Here is a 22,091-nt window from a genome sequence, read left to right on the forward strand (position 1 = left end):
TGTAGTTTTGTGGAGTTAGGTAGACTTGGGATATAATCCAGTCATGCTTAATGCCAAAAATCCTCAGACTAGTAGAGCTTTTATAAAGGGGAAGTAAAATGCAAATGGAAAATTAAATAAATTTAATTTGTGGGACTGCAATAAAAGGTTTCCTTTATGCTAAGGAAGAAAAATAGAAAAAATAATTTATCTAAAAAATTTAATACCAGCAAGAAATGCCTTTAAAAGGAAAGTTAAAAGACTAGAACAGATTAGTACCTGTTGTTCAGCATTACACTTGAATAACAGTTACTAAAATAACACTGCAGTAACTGAAGTTTGATGAAAATGAGAATGTTTGTTTTGGTCAAATCACAAATGACTGGTACAAAACTGATACACAACTTTTATCAAAGTATGTATATGAATTTTTTTTAAGACCAATAGGTATGTTTATATTATATTTCATCAGTAATAACAGACACACATTACCTTCAATTCATTCATCCTAGCATATACATACTAAATGTACACTACAAAAGCAACTAGTAATCCTTTTATTACTGTATATAACAATATATAATACAATAAAATAAATGCATCTGTCTAAAATAAACATGAGTATTTAACGTCAGTAGTCCTTTAAAAGTATACATAATAAATAATTTTATTGCCGAAAATGACAGAATAAAACTTAACCAATATCCGATTATAAACAAAATAAAGTGTTTCATCTGTATACTACAATCTACATTAAAGCTTAACAGTACCAATTAAATTAAAATGTAAGTCTTCATTAAATTGAAAAAAATATTTGGACACCATAATCAACTGACTGCAAATGTGATCCCAAAATGCTGTCAGAAGTTTCACTGACCATACCTATAACCACACAATATATGTATTTAGATTATTTGAAAGCTGGCTGACAATACCATATATATATTCACTTTGTGAATTTCCTATTTTTATGTTAAATACTGTCTGGACAAGCTTATACGTATTTGATTTAAGGTGATGTCAACAAAATGAACCTACAGTATAGATAGTATATATATTTAAAGCTTGTTATATCATTATGACTAGAGGAAACCTCTCAATCTCACTCTGTGTGGTAATCATCATCAGAAAGAATGATATAGTCTCATTGACTTGATGGATAAACACAAAATAACATACATTGGCCCTATACAGCATAAAAACTATCAGTCTACACCTGTCATATATGCATATACAGTATTTATATACTTTACAATACTTTTTATACCATTACTTTCATGTCATTACTCTTGAAAACATGCACATATCTTGATACAAGTCTATCCTGTTGTGCTACTTAACTAAGCTAATCTACCATAGCCTACAGTACCTATAAAAACTAACCAACCAATTTTAAATTTTTTTTTCAGATCTGTAGTATTCAATATGAAGTTTCGCATTCATTTTAATTTATGTCGCTAATGCTTTCATAACTCCACATTTCATATTACCATGAAAGTTCTCAAGGATGAGATGACCATCCAGTGCTGGAAATCTGTGATCCTTCTAGAAGGAATTGCTGTACTCCTGGATCATCAACTGTGTGTAGGGGGAATTCTTCCTGCAAAAACATATTTCCGTTCAATTTTAGGAATAAATGTATATACAGCAGCCCCTCAGTTTATCACTGCTTTGGCTAAAAAGAAACAAAGACCTAATAATATAGCCTATACGTGGACATTCACGAGATCCCACAGATATCCTGTGCTTAATGCTTCACTGCAGAGCTGCTGTACTGGAAAGTATGAAAACTATTAAATGCTACAATAAGATTTCGAAATATACAAACTTGTTTTACGTTTTTGATTGAAAGCTTATCTATTTTTCAGCTGTATGGACTATGGCAGGAAGTGGTTGAGTTTGTGCGTTAAACCACTGGCTTATACTATGCAGAGGAGAAAGGAGTTTGTAAGCCCTAGTACTGTACTCTTCTAATCCAAAAATAAAAACTAGGACATCGTACCATCCTCAAAATTCCAATAAGGGGAGACAGGCTAAGAAGAAAAGCAATGTTTGTGAAATGAATTTGGATTGAGGTAATCCCCAACCTCCAAAACTGTAATAACTTCTCCATGGAGACCAGATTTCCTGTTGCCAACTGCCATGATTTTGTAGCAGATATGTATAACTCATGAAAAAAAAAAGGGCTAACCACCTATGATGACTAGTCTGTTGTCCGCTACTAATAAACAATCAATGACACCAAATTAACCACAGTAAATACCGAAATAAAACAAAAATATGCTGACCATAAACCTAACACTAGTTGAAGCAAAACAGTGGTCTCCTTCAAAACAAACAAGAAGTCAATTCTTGGCTTATTAGACATTCAAAAAGGAAGGAAAACCCTCTACCAGGCAGCATTTCTCTACCAAACAGAAAGTTTCACTAATATTTTATTACGCAGAAATGTAAGGGAATGAATATTATGAACTAATACTAAATTCAAGCAATCTTTGAAAGATCAGTTGGCTAAAAACTTGGAAAATTTCACATCATGAACTGTCAACCAGGTAACTACTGAAAACACGGGGTCCAAATACACATGGTGGGCTAATAGCTGACATCCATTTCGTTTCTTTCAAACAATCCTGAAGTGTCTAGGATGATACAAAGAACAAACCGAGTGCGGATTTTTCTTAACAGGGTCATAAATTACTGCATGGCCTATCACATAATACCTCAAGTTTATCTATTTCCTAAATTTCTATCAATCCTTTCACTTGGCTACTGGAGAGATAGATACAAGCCCAAAAGGGTAACTGTATGCAAGGAAAAACAAGAATATTCCACACATGTGGCACGTACAGAGAAATCTTGGCCACGAAAACCGGAGACAGTAAAAGGCAACAGGCACTCTCACAGCTGTGAGAACAGTGGAAGAGGTAGGCTGCATGAGGTCATGACAGGCCATAGGCCTATGTAATAGCAATTAAGTATTAGGTAAAGTCCACCAAAGTATACCTTGAGTGGGCGATTCCATTTGTGAAAGCGTTTTTTTGTATGACAATCAGAGCAGCTTATATTTCAGTATGGTATTTTACTTTAAAGATCAGTCAAAATTTTGACTTGAGTAAAAATAAATGAACAGGAATTGCAAATGCACATAAATTAGTTTAAATTAAGCAGGTATACGAAAAAAAAGGAAAAAAAAAACAAGGTTACAGCAGGGTAAAACTATATAAGGACCTTTACTTTAATGAAATGACTTGCATACCATATATACCAAGGTCATATGATCCGACAAATATCAAAACCATACTCACCTGAGAGAAGCTCCTCCATGTTCTCGCAAGAGTTGTGATAAAACTCTGTAACTGACCCCCAGACCTGAAGTAAAGAGCCCAATCACCTGAAATCTCCCCAGCTTCACTGCATTCGAACTCCTGCAATAACGTGAACTTGTTAAAACTTTCATTACTCCTATAGTCAAACCATTTTATGAGCGGACTCCAAGACCATTTCCAGCTCTGCCAATTCTCCTTAACCCGGCTACCTTCGCTTCACTAAGAGAAGGGAAGAAAAATGACAAACTTGGAGATCTGGCATACTTTGTGCCACTTCTTCACTTGGGTCAGATCGTATAAAATGGGTCAAATCGTATAAAATGGGTCGAGATAATCTTCCGTATTCATTGTCTCGCACAGCAAGCTTCCATAAACACCATGGAGAGCTCCCCGTGGCGTGTCCTTCGTCCTGAAGAACGCGAAATGGCATACAACGTGTACAAGTTTTTTAAATGGGAAAAAGAAAATGAAATTTCAAAGTTTGGAATCAATCTAGCAGATGCAACAAAGATATCAAAAGCAACTTTCATCAGATTTGTAAGGAAGCTAAAGAAACGGAAGAAAAATTTAGAGAGCTGGTTTTGAGGGAAAAGAAAAGGAAAAGATAAAAAAAACTGTAACAAATGATGGACGATTTTGATCGATGCGTTATACGGCGAACTGTATTGGCTTTTTATGCAAGGAAAGAAATTCCGAAGATAGACAAAGTTTTACAAGTGAAGGAAAATATTGGGTTTGGTGGTTACAAGGAATAATTTTGTAAAGTGCTGCATGAAATTGGTTTACAAAACAAAAATAAAGAAGGAAACAATTTAGAGGGACAGTACCAAATTAAAGGATTATCTACTTTGACCATTCAAATCTGGGATAACGAGGGAATTAAACTATCCTTTCTCTTTATCTTAGTCTGCCTATCCATTAAAGAGGTCAAACCAGGTGTGGATTAAAATGGTCAGAAGGATCTGGCAACGTCACAAATGGGCTTGGAGTCCGCTCGTAAATTGGTTTGACTATAGTGGTCTTGGATATTGACAAAAGTTTTTTAAATTCAGCATTTGCCTACTTCTACTTTCATATCATGCACCACTGATAATGACATGTTGCCACTTAAAAATACTATTGAGCAACACAAAAGACCTTTCCATAGAAATTCATCTCATTTATCACATAAAAGATGATGTACTTACCACCAAGCAAGTGCTAGGGCACTCGGCATATACTGAAACTGATGAAATTTGCTCCAAGGCACTAAATGTTAAAACCTTAAGTTCTCCCTTGGGTTTAAAGCCTTCCACAAGCGGCACTCTGTCACGTTTCACCAACTTGGGCTGTTTGTCTTTTTTGATATGTAAAGCACTCTTTTCTTTCTTTAATTTCTAATTTTATATCTGGACTTCCTATATCAGACAGTCTGGAAAGGCTACCTTTTCTGTTCTGTGAGTTATTGCCAATTGGAGTGGAAGTCCTTTCTCCTGTGCTAATTCTCCTGGTAGGACTGCAAGGTATACTTGATGCACTGTTAACTCGATGAAGGTTTGTTAGAGAAGAACTGAGTGGTTTTCGATCTCTCAGATTTGATAAAGTTGGGTTTAAAGGTTTTTGTAAGTCTCTTTTGTCCCACTGACTATGCAGATTTGTATTTGGGGAGGAGCTTAACACCTGCTGAGATGTCTGTGCAGATGATGAATTCTTCCTGTCAGATTGGACATCCTCCACAGTACTGGCAGGCACACTAGGTGGAGCACCCAGGATCATATCAGACTGCTGTGCTAAGAGTACTCCTGAATCCAAGAGCACTACACGACAAGAAACTTGACCGCGTTCGCTCACGTCTCTGACCTACAATGACAGGAACGCAGACATTAACAAATGACAATGTAAAGCATGCAAAATCTTCAACACACTATTTTTGGCAACTACTACAAGTACAAATTGTTTATTTGTTTGTTTGTTTGTATGTGTTTTTACGTTGCATGGAACCAGTGGTTATTCAGCAACGGGACCAACAGCTTTCTTTACATGACTCCTGAACCACGTCGAGAGTGAACTTCTATCACCAGTGATACACATCTCTGACTCCCTTCAATGGAATGCCCGAGAATCAAACTCGCAGCCAACAAGGAGGCAGGCCAAGACCATACCGATCACGCCATTGAGGTGCTTCACACAAAAGAACAAATAACAGATTAACAAAATTCTACTCACTCCACTATTGATGATTGTAAGGAAAGCTTGTAACCATAACGAAGCCTCATGCTCATCTGATGCAGCTAACATAATTGGAGGTGAATTCTTCCGTAGTAGCTGATAAAAAGAAAAAGAAAATCATACAAAATTATTTTCAAAGATACAATTGACTAACCTCTGAAAGGAAACACTTGAAATAAGCAACAGATGAAATCTGATGTTCTTTTGAATGCTTGCTGATCCTACCATAATTATCCTGAGAATAGTGACACTTGTATTGAAACCTTTCAATATCCTAAATTACTCTATGTTCACTGGTTATTTCAATATTTCAAAAATAAAAACCAAACATTAGTGTGTTCGCAACTTTCCACAGCAAATTTACACTTTATATTCAATTTCTTCCCTACAATGACACGACCTAACAATCCTCTAAAGTAAGACAATTATTTTATTAAACCATAATGTATCATTTATCTGCTGTTTACTTACTGGGTTTAAAATTAGTGTTAAAATGACAAATTTTTAATCAATTTATATTTTTCATAACTAACAAACCTTCAGTCTGAACATTAGGATAAATATTCTGGCACCAGCCGGAAACTGGTAAAGTTAAAAAATTGTGTCAAGGGACTGTTGGCATCTGTGCACGGTCACGAGTCATGTGGAGCCACCCACATATTCTCTTACTGCCTTTAAGAGAGAATGTGCTTTGCTTCCGTCCTTTTAAAGCCAGTTTAGTTTGCCCCCTGCTTTGATTTGAATCTGTTTGTGTATATAAAACCACAAAAAAGCAATTCTTCATTGGTGTACCATTCATTAGTAAAGGAATGGTCTGTACAAGTATTTATTTTAAGAATAGTATAGGCTATATCCATCTCATTGACCATAATTGGGGTACTCAATAATGGTAGTATTTTGTCTAAAAAATAAAAATAAGACCCTTTAAAGTTGCAGGAAATTTAGGACAATTTGAGCTCTACAAAATTTGCCAGATCTGCTGCAATATCATGTACCTATGCAGGACATCAATTTGTAAATACATTATGCAGGTATTTATGTATACATTACACATATTTCTACTGTATCCTGTCCTTACATAATGTATAAAAGATACAACAGTTGGCACTCAAAAGATAATACTCTACCTGGAAGGCATGAGGTCGTTGGCTCGTGGCTATGCGTACACAACCAATGCATTGCACAACTTCTATTATCATATGAGGTAACCTTTCTAGGGCATCATGAAACTGGTATAATACACCAGCCCTGTAAAATTAACAAAACTTTAATTACATTTCCTATGACAATCATGCACTACAATAAATCAAATTACAAAAGGATTTTTTCTTGAAAAAAACACCTGTTTTTATTTTATGGAGTCACACTGATAAGCAGAAAGCAATAACTATACTAAACAGGTAACATTTAGCATTTAATCATGGCACATTACGTAAGAATTCTTAATATATAAATAAAATGTACCTGTGCACCAAGAAATGCAGACCACAAACTTTTATGTCTATGAGAATTTAATGACCCAAGTAACATGTAAATGGTTTATTCAAACAATGTTAAAAAGGTAAAATAAATACTGCTACTCGTGTACGTACTCTGACAAATGCATTCCAGAAATTGAAAAAATCTAACTTACTTTAATATGAAATAAGCAGGCTTCCAAGACGACAGTATTCCAGGAGGCTTGAACATCAAAGGTCCTTCATTTGCTGGGCCTAAGGGTCCAGATGCTTCACCACCTCCTAAGCTGCTACCATCTTCCCAATCAGCCAGCCAACAACCAACTACTTCAGGTTCCTCCTGGTATAACAGATGAATGAAACATAGTAAAATGTAGCAGTGCTAATTCAATATGCACGTACCTGGAATGTTGTGAATGTACCTATACATTATACAAACGTATCATTCAACAATATTTTGTAAAACAGCTGTACAAACCACTGTTTCACATATTTCATATCATGTCTTCCTTAACACCTGTTTTTACAAGTTCAACAAATGTTTAAATATCTAAATTGTTCATGTGTAACTACTATAACTCAGCTGGTGGTGGTTAACTTTCAATGGGCTTTCAGTGTAAAAATAACAGGATTACTTTAAATGAGATGAAAACAGAGCCAATCTGAATGAACAGCACCACAATTCAACAAGTCTGATCATTTGAACAATATATAACACTGCAATACCATAGTTACTTTCATGCAACTTTCAAGGTTGGACCCTCTAAAACTACAGTTTTACTCTGATTAATCAGTGCATGTATGCAAATAGTCCCCACAAAGACAAATGACTATTACAAGATTAAACCTTACCAGATTTACTCCTCAAGAAAAAAATTTATTACGTATTGTTCTAAAGACATCAAACACCCACTAACCATCTAATCCTGACACCTTCAGGCATGCCATGCAACAGTAGGTTGATCATGAGAAACTGACAGTTGAAAATCTCTTCAAGCTAAAACTGAAAAAACCACTGAAAAGATGCCTTTCCATTTATTGGTTACAAATGAGAAGGAAGAACAGGGGACAAGTAGACTGATAAAATATACAATTGCCTAAATTACCCTGAGTAAAACATAAGAAGCTACATGCTTGTACCAACACACACCTAGACCAGAAAGGATTACTCAAATGAAGGCAAGCTCCCACAGCTACAAGAAATAGGCTGACAAAGCACCTCCATTTAAAACAAAGAAGCTTTAACCCCTAAGTCTGCAAGAAAGTTAGTTACGGGAACAAAAGAACTATGTTCTTGTAAAACTCACCTACAACAGTAAACCAATGCCAGAATAACAAAGGATGAAGTAACCTGCTTGTATAACAAAAGAGCTCAAACAAAGACATAATCAGAGGCAAAAACAATTTTCCATGACTCCCTAGTTGGGATCATCGTTGTTAATGAGCCTTTTCCCGTTTTTCCATCAAGAATGGCTCATTTCATAATTACTTTTGGATTAGTTTTATGTACAGATGCTGTTCCTGACTGCAATTCCCCCTGTACATCTTGCTTTGGGACCAGCACAAGTTGGGCTGTCTTTAAGTTTTCCATGACATCATACCTCAGCGTTTCAAATTCATACACAAATATGAAAGCATATTCAGTAATAAAGTCTCAGGGAACATTGTACATATAAAAAATTAGTACTCATAAAATGAACACAAAATACAAATACTAAAACTCAATCTATCTAGAAAAAAAATTAAATTAATAAAGAACATTCACAAGTGAAAAGTCAACCAACACAAAACACCCATGGTTAGTAAAGCAGAAACTTCTCGCATCTGAAAGCATCTCTTACTGGGCTGATGGCAAGTCAGACACCTACTTCTCTTTTGTGACAAATAATCACTTTTCATGTATGTATATACAGTACATATAGTACATATTTATATTTACATTAGAAAATCAAGTTTTTAAGCACCCAGTTCTTTTAAAAGTAAAGCTTTTTAATTTTATGAAATCAAAAATTTTGTACAATGAACAAATGCTGATGCAAAGGCAATTGTAAAATCTTATAAACAGAAGATGAGAAGAAAAAAGATGAAAACGTTATGAATGGCTAAGGAAAATTAGTTAATACAAATGTACAGACAAAAGTGAAAGAGTAAAAAAAAAAAAAAAAAAAAAAAAATTCCAAATTATAACCAAGAGGAAAACAAGTGGAAAAGATTAAAGCAGACAAAGCTATGATGATAAACATGCGAACCTGGACTTATGACCAAGTTGATACATTTACTGTACACATATAAAAAAAGATAAGTTTTTATGCCAATATGTATTTTAAATTTTACAGGTTTCCTTGACCCAATCTCTTGTAAAAATATAAGAATTCAGCAGCCTACTACATACTTATATTCATTACATTACACTGAATTACATGATAGAGATTCCAATCAGCACTGGACTAATGCAGTTAACGTAATCTCTGCACACTCAAAACAATATCTAAACCTTATTAGAAAAAAAAACTATTTTCATAGTTCTCATTTGAGACAACACCCAAAGCTCAATCATAAGTAGCAGCAGAGTTGAAAATAAGATATTTTAGTGGAAAGAGTAACTGTAAGCAAAACTAGAAGTAATGACTACACCAAAATTCATACTGTAAAGATACTCTCCTCTTCCATAATATGAGCCACCTTACTAATGTTTCTGATTCAGTGGAGAGACCAGAATTACTGAGTATGACAAAGTTAACTATAGTCCTTCTCCCTTTAACTAAATATACAGTGCATTACTAACATCTATGACTAAAATCTACTTTTCTAACAAAATATGTACACTATTTCTCCAAACTAACTACAAAGGAAAACTGGCAAAACAAAACTAAAGAAAAATCACATCTTTATTTACGTATCTAAATGACATTACAAAAATATGAGCATACTTTGTAGAATACTAACAAAACTACCTTGATTATTTTATATCTAAGTAAAACAGGACAAATATAAAATCATAATCAAAATTTTAAATAAAATTACATTTCCATGAACTATAACATCTAAAAATTTAGACATAAATGTAGAACTACTGTATAATATCTTGTAGAGGTGAACAACAGATATTAAACTTCTTTAAAATTACTACATAAAAAGTCTACCAATAAACTATGTTCTACCTGAGAAGAGCTACAGATGCTAGGTGCAACCATCTAAATGATAACTAGAACCAGTAATTATAAAGTACTCTATAATTTCACAGCTGCTTCTTAGCAGACCTTTGGTAAGGATAAAATTTAGGCAGCAACACTAAAATAGTTCTGAAATCATCCAAGCAACAAAATTTCTTTATAAAACTGCTATTCATTAAAAAATGAAATAACCAAAATTTCAAACAAAAGGGTAGCTTTGTCATGAATAAGAGGTCTAACAATAGAGTAACATCCAACTGTCAGTGACTATTCACCTTCGATACTCTTAAGGACCTGGATGATACCCTTCCTCCTAAGCTAAATGGACAAGCTCTTAAAGCTCACATACACAAGCCAACAGTGCCATCCATGCAAATACTATACCTTAGTGTTCTCATTACTAACCTTATATTATTATTATATTATTAACTAATGTGTTATCATTATCATTCCCTCATACAAGGAATACTTCTTTCAGTTTGTCTTGTGGGGCAAAATGAATGGTGCTTAGGGTTATTTCAAGTGTCATTTTGCCCCCATCTGCATTGCTTGCTACCTTTTACCAGTAATCCATTCCTTTTCAAGGACTTCTAACTTGACTTTCCATATCCCATACCCACTTTCTCTTTCTCTACACTCAGGCAACACTGAATAAAAATACTTTTATTTCATTCTCACCACAACGATCAACCCGTGGGCTATATAAAGCTCAAAATGAGTCAATGACCAATCAACACAAGCTCCCAAGCCCAAAGACAACTCAAAAGAAGAATAAAATCACCAGGTACCAAAATATGAATTTTTAAAAATATTTCACATACATGCTGAGTGTAATGTATCTAAAATAGCATATAAAAAGTCAAATATTTTCCTTATTGAGTAGTTACTGCTTGATGTGCATAAAAGTGTCCTCTTAAACATTCCTTGCTAAATTCCATTTTATAAACATTAAAAGGGGTAAAATTTGTATTAAACCATAAGATATATTGGCAAGAAGATATCATTTACATTTCAAATTTTTTAAATGTTAAAACATACATTTATGTATCTAGAATTTAACTGTATCAGGCACAGTTTCAATGCAAAAATAGTGGAAATGTATTATATGGGAAAGTTGATTGTCCTTTTTTTGTATTTATATAATATTAAGAAAGCAGATTACAAATGCATTGGGGATAACAATGCTCCAACATTTCATATTTCTTTTCATACAAAACACACGAGAGGGTTGTTACAAATATTCTATCTCTACAACTGTTTAATCTAATATGAACCTCCTCCACTGAAAATGACTTCCTTGCAGTTGGTAACGCAACTACAGCCAAATACCTGACAAGAAATATTGAAACTCATACAACCAACATTTACTTATGACAGAATTTTTCAACCATGCAAAGTACTATGCAGAATACCAGGAAAGAAGTCCTACCTGAAGACGCAGCTGTGCCCTTAACCACTTGCGTAAGCCAGACAATTCCCATGCTGGATGGACTATGACTGCTGGCAAACTCCTGTCAAGTACAGTTCCATTCCAGCGAGAATATCCACCCGCATATCTCTGCATTCCGTACTGTTTTTCTAAGTGAAGTTTCACTGGGCATACATCCTCTGACTCTTGAACTGGAACTGTCTCACTGCCATCCTGATTCAACTCAGGAGAAGGATTCCCATTCACTTCCACAGGTGAAGACAGTGTGCCAGAGGATGCAGTTTCATCAGAAATGTGACTAACTGAAGATGCCTGGCTAACTTCACTCAAGTCCTGACTGACATCAGTTGAAGCCTGACTGTTATCTGTGTCTACTTGGCTAATATCACTAGATTTCTGACTAGAATCTGTTGATGCCTCACTCATTTCATTGGATGTTTCACTTGCAAGGGACACCTCACTAACATCAGGAGAATCCTGACTTAAATTCAAAGACCCCGGAGTTAAAGCAGGGGACTCTTGCTGGCTAATGTCAGATGATGCCATGCTTACATCAAACGAATCTTTCTTTGCTGCCCAAAGATTAACTTGTGATTTTTCCAGGAGGCTGTTTGAGAAATTATCAGCACATTCTTTTGATAACTGGAAAGATTTCCTTCTGGGTTGTGGCATGAGTTTGAGCTCTGGAAGAGACTGTTTCAAGGGCTTCTCATCCCTGCTCAATTTTAGTGCTGAAAAATGTCTTCTAATAGCAACCTCCAGGCAGCTAATAAGAGAATGAGTGATATCTGGGTCACCAATTTCAAGCTGAACACCACTGTTTGCACCTGTAGTTGCTAAGTCATCTAGCAAAGCCTTTTTATTGAGTATGCAAACCCACTGGTCATTTGAACCAACCTGAAATATTACAAAATTTCTTAATAAAGATGCATAGCTTGCTGTCTACAATGAAATTAAAATCAAACTTGACTTGCACAGTTCATCCTACATCAAATTGAATGAATATATATATATATAAGTATTACAGACAAGATTTCATTCCTTTCAGTATCTTTCCAAGTTCCTTATAACTCTCATAATTTAGCTTGGCACTGACAGAATTTTACTATCTCATTAAAAAAATTAATTTTATATGTAAAACATGAAAAATAAATCATTTATATCCAATATTTCAAAAACAGTGGCAAAATCCTGTTTCCATATCTAAGATAATCTTAATGGAATTAGTTCACTCTCCTTAATATTGTTGTAAATAAATTAAATGACAAAATAAGGCACAAGCAACTACTTTTTCTCAATAACCATTTCATGTGAAAACATTTCTGATATATAAACCATTTGTAAATTTTTAAAAAGAAATATTTCACACAAAACCAATTACCATAATTGCTCACATTCACGGTTGACGAACTTTTTCAAAAACTCTAGGCTGCTAAAGAAAATGTTAGCAGTCAGTTGAGTGAAAACAGGTAGGTGTATACATATAACCATTAGACTCTTGGTTTTAGAGCAATCAGCTAGTCACTTTGTGTAGTCTGAGTAGCTGGCATATAGAAAAGTTGGGTTGACAGGTGGGAGGTCAATATTATAATAGTTGTGGGTTTCTATGAAAAAATGGATTTTATTCTTAAAAAATTTGCAGTTGTTCAAAAAAAACCTGTAATCTATAATCCCCCAAAGCACTATCTCGGCAAGGCAGACTGAGCTACTAAACCACAGAAAGGATTTTGAACAATGAAAATATGACAAAAGTATTTAGGACTGGCAAAGTAAATGAGTCTATGGCTCTAAGCATGAGCAGGGAGTTCCAAACTTTCACTTAATTAACAATCACCCTGTCTATAAAAACCTTAGCTTACAAAAATACGACTGGAAAGACATACTCACTATAATAGTATGAATATCATGGTAGGGGAGAATATGTCGTGGTTTTGTCCACTTTGGCATTGGAGTTACAACATATAGTGCTTGAGAAGACAAAACAACCTGCACCCCAACACTACTGCCACTACTATGTCCCTCTCGCACACTGAACAGCTGTGGATAACACATTTTGTCACTACAATATATACATATATAATAAGATACATCAGTGTTTCTTTATAGATAAAGTACTTGCAAAAAATTTCATGAAACTGCATCACAATGTTATCATTAACTATTAAGAGTTACACCTTACTTGTGCTGCAATATTAAATTATTCAAACTTTTGCATTAACTTTATTTCAATGAAATAGTGTCTCTTTGCAACATCATTCAAATTTACACTGACAACATATTCCCTTTTAATGGCAAACACTTACAGTCTGGAAAACTATCACATGCTGTGAAAAATAAATATAAATATGTACTACAGTGCACATATATATATATATACACACCGCCAAACTAGAAAAGCAATCAGGAATTACATACCTCTGCCAAATTACTCAGATTATTAAATGTCAAGTAAGTAATCTTTCATTAATATAACAACCATGATTTGTATCATTTCTGCTTTCTTTCAAAATCTTTGAGTTTTGATCATCTTTAAATACACATCACTAAAATTGAAAAAAAAAAAAAGAAACCCTGGTCCTACATCTAGATCCACACCAAAATCAAATAAAATGTTCCCTGGAACAGTCGATCTTCAAACAAAATTGCAAAGAGTCATTCATTAGTATCTGTCTACATATATTATATTCCTATTATCAAACTAACTTCGCTTATAGAAGTATGTAATCATACGACTAAACTTACCCTATAAAACTTTTCATCATCTTTAGAAAACAACTGATTTTTTATAACCTCCTGAGTTGAAACATCTACATTCTGACCGGACATCACTATGTTACTTTGACCTTGTACAATTTCCAGATTTAGTCTGTCTTCCTGCAAAAGAACAAAATGTAAAATAAAAATCAGACAACAAACAGAAATGCCAAATAACTTCTTAATTTGTGAATATGGAAAAGCTGAGGATTTTTCATGTTAAGTTTCTAATCACATTTATGGTCTTATGAAGCCTTAGTAGAAATTATGCACCAGTTTCAATTTAATCACCAGTTTAAAATAAGTTATTTTTGGGGGGAGGGAGTCGGGGGTTGAAAAGGTTTGTTGACTTTGCTCTGATTCCAAAAATTATTTCACAAAACTCAATGAGTTATGTTAGAAAAAATCAGCAAGAAATAAAACAGAAATACCAGGCAAAAATCTACTTTTAAACCTGATATAACCACATGATAAAAGTTAAATTCTGCTGAGATATCTCAAACACACCCAAAGATTGCTATGAACTACCATATTCGAATAACTTAAACGTTTAAAGCTCTCAAACACTAGACACCCATAATTATGGCAATTTTCATGAACAGGAAGGTTTTTAAAATCAGCATAGGCAAAAATTAATGACGCAGTTTAATCGACCTCCTCCCAAGAAACATCAGAAGCTCCTTACCTCTTCTTTATACTTGGAAACATCGACTTCAGCTGGTATGTAAAGACTTGGCAATTTTCTTTCTTCCCTAAAACTCTCATTGTACAACCGTCTCCGCTCCGCATTACTTATACTAGTCTTTTTCTTTTGTAGCCTTTCTCTAAATCTACTTGTAGCAGCGATACTATTTACAACTCTATGAAGTACAGGTTCGGATTTAGTGAATTCACAGCCCAGTCTCTGCTTTGGCCTCGCCCCAGTCATGGACACCTCACGCTGAAGCTCTTCCTCATCAATGCCACCATCTCCTATCATTTCACAGCCAATCTTTGTTAATTCTTCCCATCTCACTCCCCCTATGATATCGAGTCTTCGCTTATCATCAATGTCCTGTGTGGCATTAGATGTATCACTCACTAATGTAATGCTACCACTATCACTGTCATTGTTATTTTTGTTGTCATCATTCGTATCATTATTATTGTTTGGAGTTAGACTGATAATGGACTGATGGAGAGGGGGATCTTCTTGGCCTTCTGGCGGTGCTCTTTCACTCAATGCTGGACTTGCCTACAATCATAGAAATACCATTATCCATTTCATGCTACACAATCAGAATATTTTCAAAATTACAGTAGATGACAAATCAAATTTAAAACCTGAAATTCACATATACCTTTGTTCTGACTAAAAGGTTTTGATAAAACTGTACCTGGTTGAAAAGAGTAATTTGACAAGACTGCAGAGACAGCCCTTAAAACATTTAAAAGAAAAGAGGGAATTTACACAATTTCACCTTGCTGAAAATAAAAATGATTAATTCCCAAACAATTCAATGTTGCATAAATTATCAAAAGCAAAATTCAACTCACCTGGTCAAGGGTAGTGAAAAGTTCTTCTAAAGCAAGAGTAGAAGGTAGCAGTCCCTGACTCTTTAGGTTCGATAAGAGGTCTCTTAAATCGCTTAAATCTCGGATTTCTGCCCCTTGTCTCAGATCCCCACAGAGACTTAAACGACTGTCCATCGAGAAAAAATAATTCCAATTTTAGAAAATCTTAAATTATTTTCATATACAATGAAAGCGTTCCAAGCCACTTACATGAAAATTATAAAAAATATTTTACTATATATACACTACTCTTCCCGACTTTGTTCCTTAATGGCAAAAAACACAAATATCATCATAACATAGCATTTTTCTTAGATATGTAAGTCCAAAGTCCAAAGTCTTCTATACAGGGGTTCTCCTAGTGCCATATCAGTTGCCGAAAATTGTTAGCAAGGTAGTAAATTGTGGAAGGTATGTGAGAGATAATGGGTATGAACCACTCAGATGGTAAAAATCACATTTACCTTTTGCAACTGGGAAAAATCAAGGCTGGTTTTATGAAATAAGACCTCTAGTTTGTACAGGTAGAAAAATAGAAATTATATAATTTATTTGTATATATAAATATGATATTGTTATGATACAATAAAGTTTGTTCATACTTACCTGGCAGATATATATATAGCTGTATTTTCTGAAGTCCGACAGAATTTCAAAAACCTCTGGCACACGCAGTGGTCGGCCAGGTGGTTAGTACCCATTCCCGCCGCTGGGAGGCGGGTATCAGGAACCATTCCCGTTTTCTATTCATAATTTTTATTTCCACTGTCCCCTGAGGGGAGGTGGGTGGGTACTTGATTATATATATCTGCCAGGTAAGTATGAACAAACTTTATTGTATCATAACAATATCATTGTGTTCATGAAAACTTCACCTGTCATAAGAATATATTAGCTGAATCCCACCGTTGGAGGTGGGAAGGGACAGAATAGAAGGATTTGGGAAACAAATGCATGTAGATGATTTACATCTTGGTTTCACCTGTACATAGCTGGCTTCGTGGTTACTGCCACGTAAGTCCTGCTTGTGCTACTAGAGTTGCCAGCGAGGTAGAGGACCTATATAGCTGGTGCACTCCAGATGATCTGTCAACAGGGGCGAGACCACGACATGACTAGACCATATTAACCATACCATGAGGGCTAAGAAGCTATAAATATATATATATATATATATATATATATATATATATATATATATATATATATATATCACCAACTGACCAACCTAGCCAAAGTTAAGGTGTTTTAACTAAGTCTTAAGAGTTAGAAGTCGCCCTTGGCGGCGACTCAACAACTAAATAAGAGCTCTTCCTAACCATTTTCTACAGGATAGGATGAGTGGTACTTCTTGCCCCCAAGATTGTGTCTGCAGACACATATGCCCTAGCGAGCAGCAGATCTCATATACCATCTTCACATCCCGCAGGGAGTGTGAAGTGAACACAGAGTTGCTTCGCTAAAAACACATGGTACTCAGGGTGTTGCTGAGATGGCCAATGCTCTATTGAAATGCTTCCGAGGCCGCGCCCTCACCTCGTGAGCATTCAGATCAAAAGATTTCAAATCTTTGTGCAAACACAATGAAGGAGCCTTTTTGAAAGAACTCCTTAACACTAAAGCCAGGGTGTTCTTCGATATGGGCAAGTCTGGTCTTTTTCGGAACACTGCAGATTGCCCGAATGACTTCGACTTTCTTGAGTTTTATGTAGATAAAAACTTGAGACCCGACAGGGCAGAGGACTCTCTCTGGCTCCTGCCCACTAACTTGTGCCATCTTGATTCCAAGCTCCTGGCCCAAGGGCAAGACGGGTTTCCATTCTTAGGCCACAACGGAACGCTTAGAGAGCACACCGCCTTGTGTTCTCTAATGCCAAAACTTGTGACGATGGCTTAAAATCTCACTAACCCTCTTTGTCGTATCTAGGGTGGTTAGAAAAAGGCCTTCCTGATCACATGCAAGAAGTTAACAGGTAGGAGAGGTTCGAATGCTTTGACATCAAGAACTTCAGACTACGTCTAAGTTCCATATTGAAAGCTTCGATCTGGACATGCACAGTCAGTCCGTCTGTACTAAAGTCAGGTGACCGACCAGTTGACCAGTCAGACGAATCAAGGACAGCAAGGCTGTACCCTGAAGACCATAAGGCACTATTCTTCGCTGAAGGACGAGTGTCTGGACTGCCTGGGCGATTCAATCTAAGCAAACCTTGGAGGGTGTATCAACACAACCCAACGTCATCAGCGAATCAACTCCTGAGCAACTCCTGACTCAAGCTTCTGGTGCCAGGAGAAAGGAGCGAGGAGCAACAAGGCGATTCAGTCCCGAAGGAAGAATGCCTGACAGTCCAACCTGGTCTCATGTTACACGATCATCGGGGGTGTATAAACGCAACCGACTTCGTCAACAAGAAACTCAGGGCTACTATATGTCGCCTGATCTCGCACGAGTGTCTGACTCCGAGAAAACAGGTGAGACAAAAGTAGATGGTGAGCGAGTTTCGAGATTCCACAGAACTCAAAGATCGTGAAGGGCTTTGTTGTTTGACAGAAGCAAATCTCTGAGCCCAAAGGCCGTCAACAACATATTTGCGTATTCTTTAATAGTTGTGACTGCCAGCTTATCCCATTCTTCAGACGGAAAGGGAAGACGGAAATCTTATTCCTGTCAACATCTCGATAGTCTGAACGTAGTCAGACTCAGAGCAGAGAGGTTATAGGTACCTTTCGAGTTAGAGTAGACCGACTCTCTCGGAAAAGGTCCTTGGAAAGTGAACTAGGAAGGACGTGACCTCTGTGAATCTAGGATCCTGAAGGCCAACATGGGGCGATCAGCGTTCAATTGTCGCTCCCCTGTGACGTCATAAATCATCTTATTACATTTCCTAAGCGATTGAAAAAGGGGAAAAGAGACTAAACATCCATCCCCATTCAATATCATAAGATGGCGTTTAATGGTACCGATCCCGGATCGAGAATAAGGGAGCAGAGAAGAAGAAGCCTCTTCGTCCTCAACATATCGAAGAGATGAATGAAAGGATGTCCCTAAAGTCTCCACAACTCTCCACATACTTCTAAAGAAAGATTCCACTCGGAAGTCAGTAGTTGCTGCCGTCGATCGAGACGATTCGTACGGACTTTTGCAATCCTGTAACGAACCTCTAGAGGATCGTTACATTCTACGCCTGTTGTTATAATAGGCTCTTTCTCGTAAACTCGAACAGGGACCGAGAGAAGATACTTCTTAAGATATGAGAGAGCTGTGGAATATCAGAGTTGATCTGGACCACTGGTTCCAAAAACTCGTTTCAAGGACTGGAGGGACGACCGAATTGCTTCTACTTCTTTCAGATTATGATCCAGGACATCTGAAACCCTATCCAGATGTCCGGCACCTTCTTTCTATCACCTCAGGTGATACTTGACGCACTGAGAGATGTTCAAAATCATTCCTAGATCTTGAATAATATTTCAGTTTCCCGGTAGGAAAAAACTGTGGAGGTCTGAATTGCAGTCTATTCAGGGAAACAAACTTCTTCAGGAAGGAAATGGTCCCCAGCAAGCTCATCCATTCCCTCCCCGAGTATGCTTACTTCCCTAATAAGGCTGCGCTTTGCCTAAGCAGGAGAGCATATAATAGTACAATGTTGCAGTAGACTCGTAGTTCTACACCGTGCGGTAACGAGCACCGAAAGGATTAAGAGATATCTCTGTTGAACATAGTAAGGCAAAACGAATGCAATGTTTATTCATTCATGTAAGAAATCCCCTCAATCTTAGGTTAAAGTCCGTGATTGTAGGGCAGAGATACAGTTAGTCAGTCAATCCCGCAGGAGAGAGAGACGTAACCTACCGCGCATGACAGTGAACGAGCTGGGACTGGCTCGGTTGGACTGGAGCGGACAGAGACAGCAGCAGGTTACATTCGTCGTCTCTTACCGTTATGCGTGGGTTGCCACCTACTCTATTCTACGAAGAAATAGGTCCGGTATTTTTTAGCAGAAAGAGACTCTCAAGCTGGTATATTTAAGCGAAACAGAAGGCGCTAAATATAGAAGTGCGTTTGTGTCGTCATAACACTATCATACAACGGTAAAAGAAAAATCGGAAACTCCTGGTTGGTTGCAGGGAGTAACGATTAAATGCCCTTAAAATAAAAGACAATAGACCTCTCGGTTGTCATCAGAAGAGGTAACTACAGCAAGCGTATATGACTTGAACCAACCAGTAGTAAAATAACGCAAGGCAAAATATGAAATTGTTATGATACAATAAAAGTTTGTTCATACTTACCTGGCAGACATATCTATAGCTGAATTCGGAAACACAGCTACATACATATCTGACAGGCAAGTTTATTGAACAAATCTTTGAGAATCGAAGCGGATAGCTCAAGCTTCTTATGTTATTGGACATAAACGTTCATTGTGTAGTCTACAAGTCTGCGATTGATGAATGAGGGCTCTTACGAATCTTGTCAAAAAGAGCTTATCCGCTTACGCAATATAAAGTTACTGAGATGTTTGTCAATGAGAACTAACCCATTTACGGGACAAAGAGATATTTTGTCAATGAGGGGATACCCACTTACTTGACAAAACGATAGTATATTGTCAATGGGGGAAAGTCACTGAATTGACAAAACGTAATCCAGGAAGTCGAGCATATTATTTTTCCCATTCCCGTATCAATCGAGGAAGGGGCAAGAATCCTGATAAGAGACTGGGCTTTCGGCAGGTAGGACCCCGATGTTCAACTTCGGCAGCGTAGTCCCGAACTTAGGAACTAACAAAACTATCATCTGAAAAGCCCTTTCAGATGGACTAAAAAGCTTGCAACTTGAATTTATTGGCAGTATGGCAAAGGAAGTCCTGTCTTGCGCTTTCCTGAAGAGCGTCCTCTTGATGAGTGCTTTTGCAAGAATCCTACCGAACGTAGTCGAGCGTCATGACGTGCAGGACGTCGAGCTTTTACATAACCCGTAACTGCCTTATCACAAAGTCTTGACTGCGGTAGAGCAAACGAGATCTTCCCTTGAGCTTTCCTTAACTCCATCCACCTTTGCGAAAAGCAATATTAATTGACAGAGATCTCTTGAATTCACGAAACCCGATGTCTTTTGCTGGGTTTCGAAGACGAAGTTGCCTGTTCACTTTAAGATTCCTCCGAAACACTGCTTACTTCACATTCTTTGCAGGTGAGGTAGAAGGTATCACCGAAGGTAGAGGTAAAAATTCTTTAGGGCCCAAATCTGAAACAAGAGCTTGAAGAGTTCAACAGAAACGTTCAGCCAGGCGACACAACCTGGCGTGCGCTGGTGGCACGCTCGGCGTCCCACAATGGTGCGCTCGGCGTCCACTGGCGCTTGGCGTGCACCCGCGCGCGCCTGGCGTCCATCCGAGCGTCAAAGAAGCGTGCAGAAAAGCGTCACGCTCCTGACAGGCGTCAAAACAAGCGAGAGAAACTGCCTTCAGGGAAGAGCGAGATACATCTCGGAGAAAAATCCGACTGCACGAAGCAGTCTCAGGAGAAGGGTTGATCGTGTAAGAATACGAGGGGCAAGGGAACGCCTTCTTATTCTCACAGAACAAAGCTCGGACGTCCACGCTCAAAAGCGTCCTGCTACTACGACTTCTTTTTCGTATTTCTCGGTGGAAAGACGTACACATGTTCAGGCGACGTTAGCCTTATTACTTCTCACTGAAACGCATGACGAGAGAGAGAGAGAGAGAGAAAAGTGAAGCGTCCTCCTCTATAAAGCTTCTATTTAGAGAGCGCGAGTCCTTCCGAAAGCTCCAACCCCTGCGCGGGGAGGACGCTTCGGAGGACGAGAAGCAATCCTTCAGGATGCGTGCACATGTACGCACTTTGGCAGCCTGGGAGAATCTTCAGGTCTACCGAAGGCACGTCAGATCAGTGGGGGTTCCTCGTAACCCTCCTTCGGCTTTCGACATGCTCTCTCCCTGTTCCTGGGAGTCAAGCAGAGGTCCCGGCCTAGAGGCGAAATAAGGCCGATCTGACGCACCCTCCACTACACAAAGGGCACTGTCACTGCACTTAGCCACTTCACTTTTGCTCTCTAAAGCAAGCACTTTCGATTCTAAGTTACGAATCGAGAGAGTATCAGAGAAAGGGCAATACCCTCTCCAGACACTGTTTAGGGCCTGAAGGCAACACTACAGGGTGTATCATTTACAGAAGTAGCACTCTT

General features: G+C 37.2%; 1 protein-coding gene across 1 annotated transcript in view; it reads right to left on the reverse strand.

Annotated features, from left to right (window-relative positions):
• Positions 1 to 107: 107 nt before the first annotated feature.
• The window catches only part of LOC135218733 (uncharacterized), an 81,385-nt gene continuing 59,401 nt past the window's right edge, over positions 108 to 22,091 (reverse strand). Inside the window, 12 exon segments of the mRNA XM_064255186.1 lie at positions 108 to 1,579; positions 3,285 to 3,404; positions 4,493 to 4,649; positions 4,651 to 5,144; positions 5,511 to 5,609; positions 6,641 to 6,761; positions 7,147 to 7,310; positions 11,573 to 12,469; positions 13,460 to 13,609; positions 14,315 to 14,446; positions 15,012 to 15,560; positions 15,863 to 16,007. Coding sequence (XP_064111256.1) covers positions 1,481 to 1,579; positions 3,285 to 3,404; positions 4,493 to 4,649; positions 4,651 to 5,144; positions 5,511 to 5,609; positions 6,641 to 6,761; positions 7,147 to 7,310; positions 11,573 to 12,469; positions 13,460 to 13,609; positions 14,315 to 14,446; positions 15,012 to 15,560; positions 15,863 to 16,007 — 3,127 coding nt within the window. The 3' untranslated portion in view covers positions 108 to 1,480.

The sequence above is a fragment of the Macrobrachium nipponense genome, chromosome 19 (assembly GCF_015104395.2).
Source record: "Macrobrachium nipponense isolate FS-2020 chromosome 19, ASM1510439v2, whole genome shotgun sequence".
Taxonomy (NCBI): Eukaryota; Metazoa; Arthropoda; class Malacostraca; order Decapoda; family Palaemonidae; genus Macrobrachium; species Macrobrachium nipponense.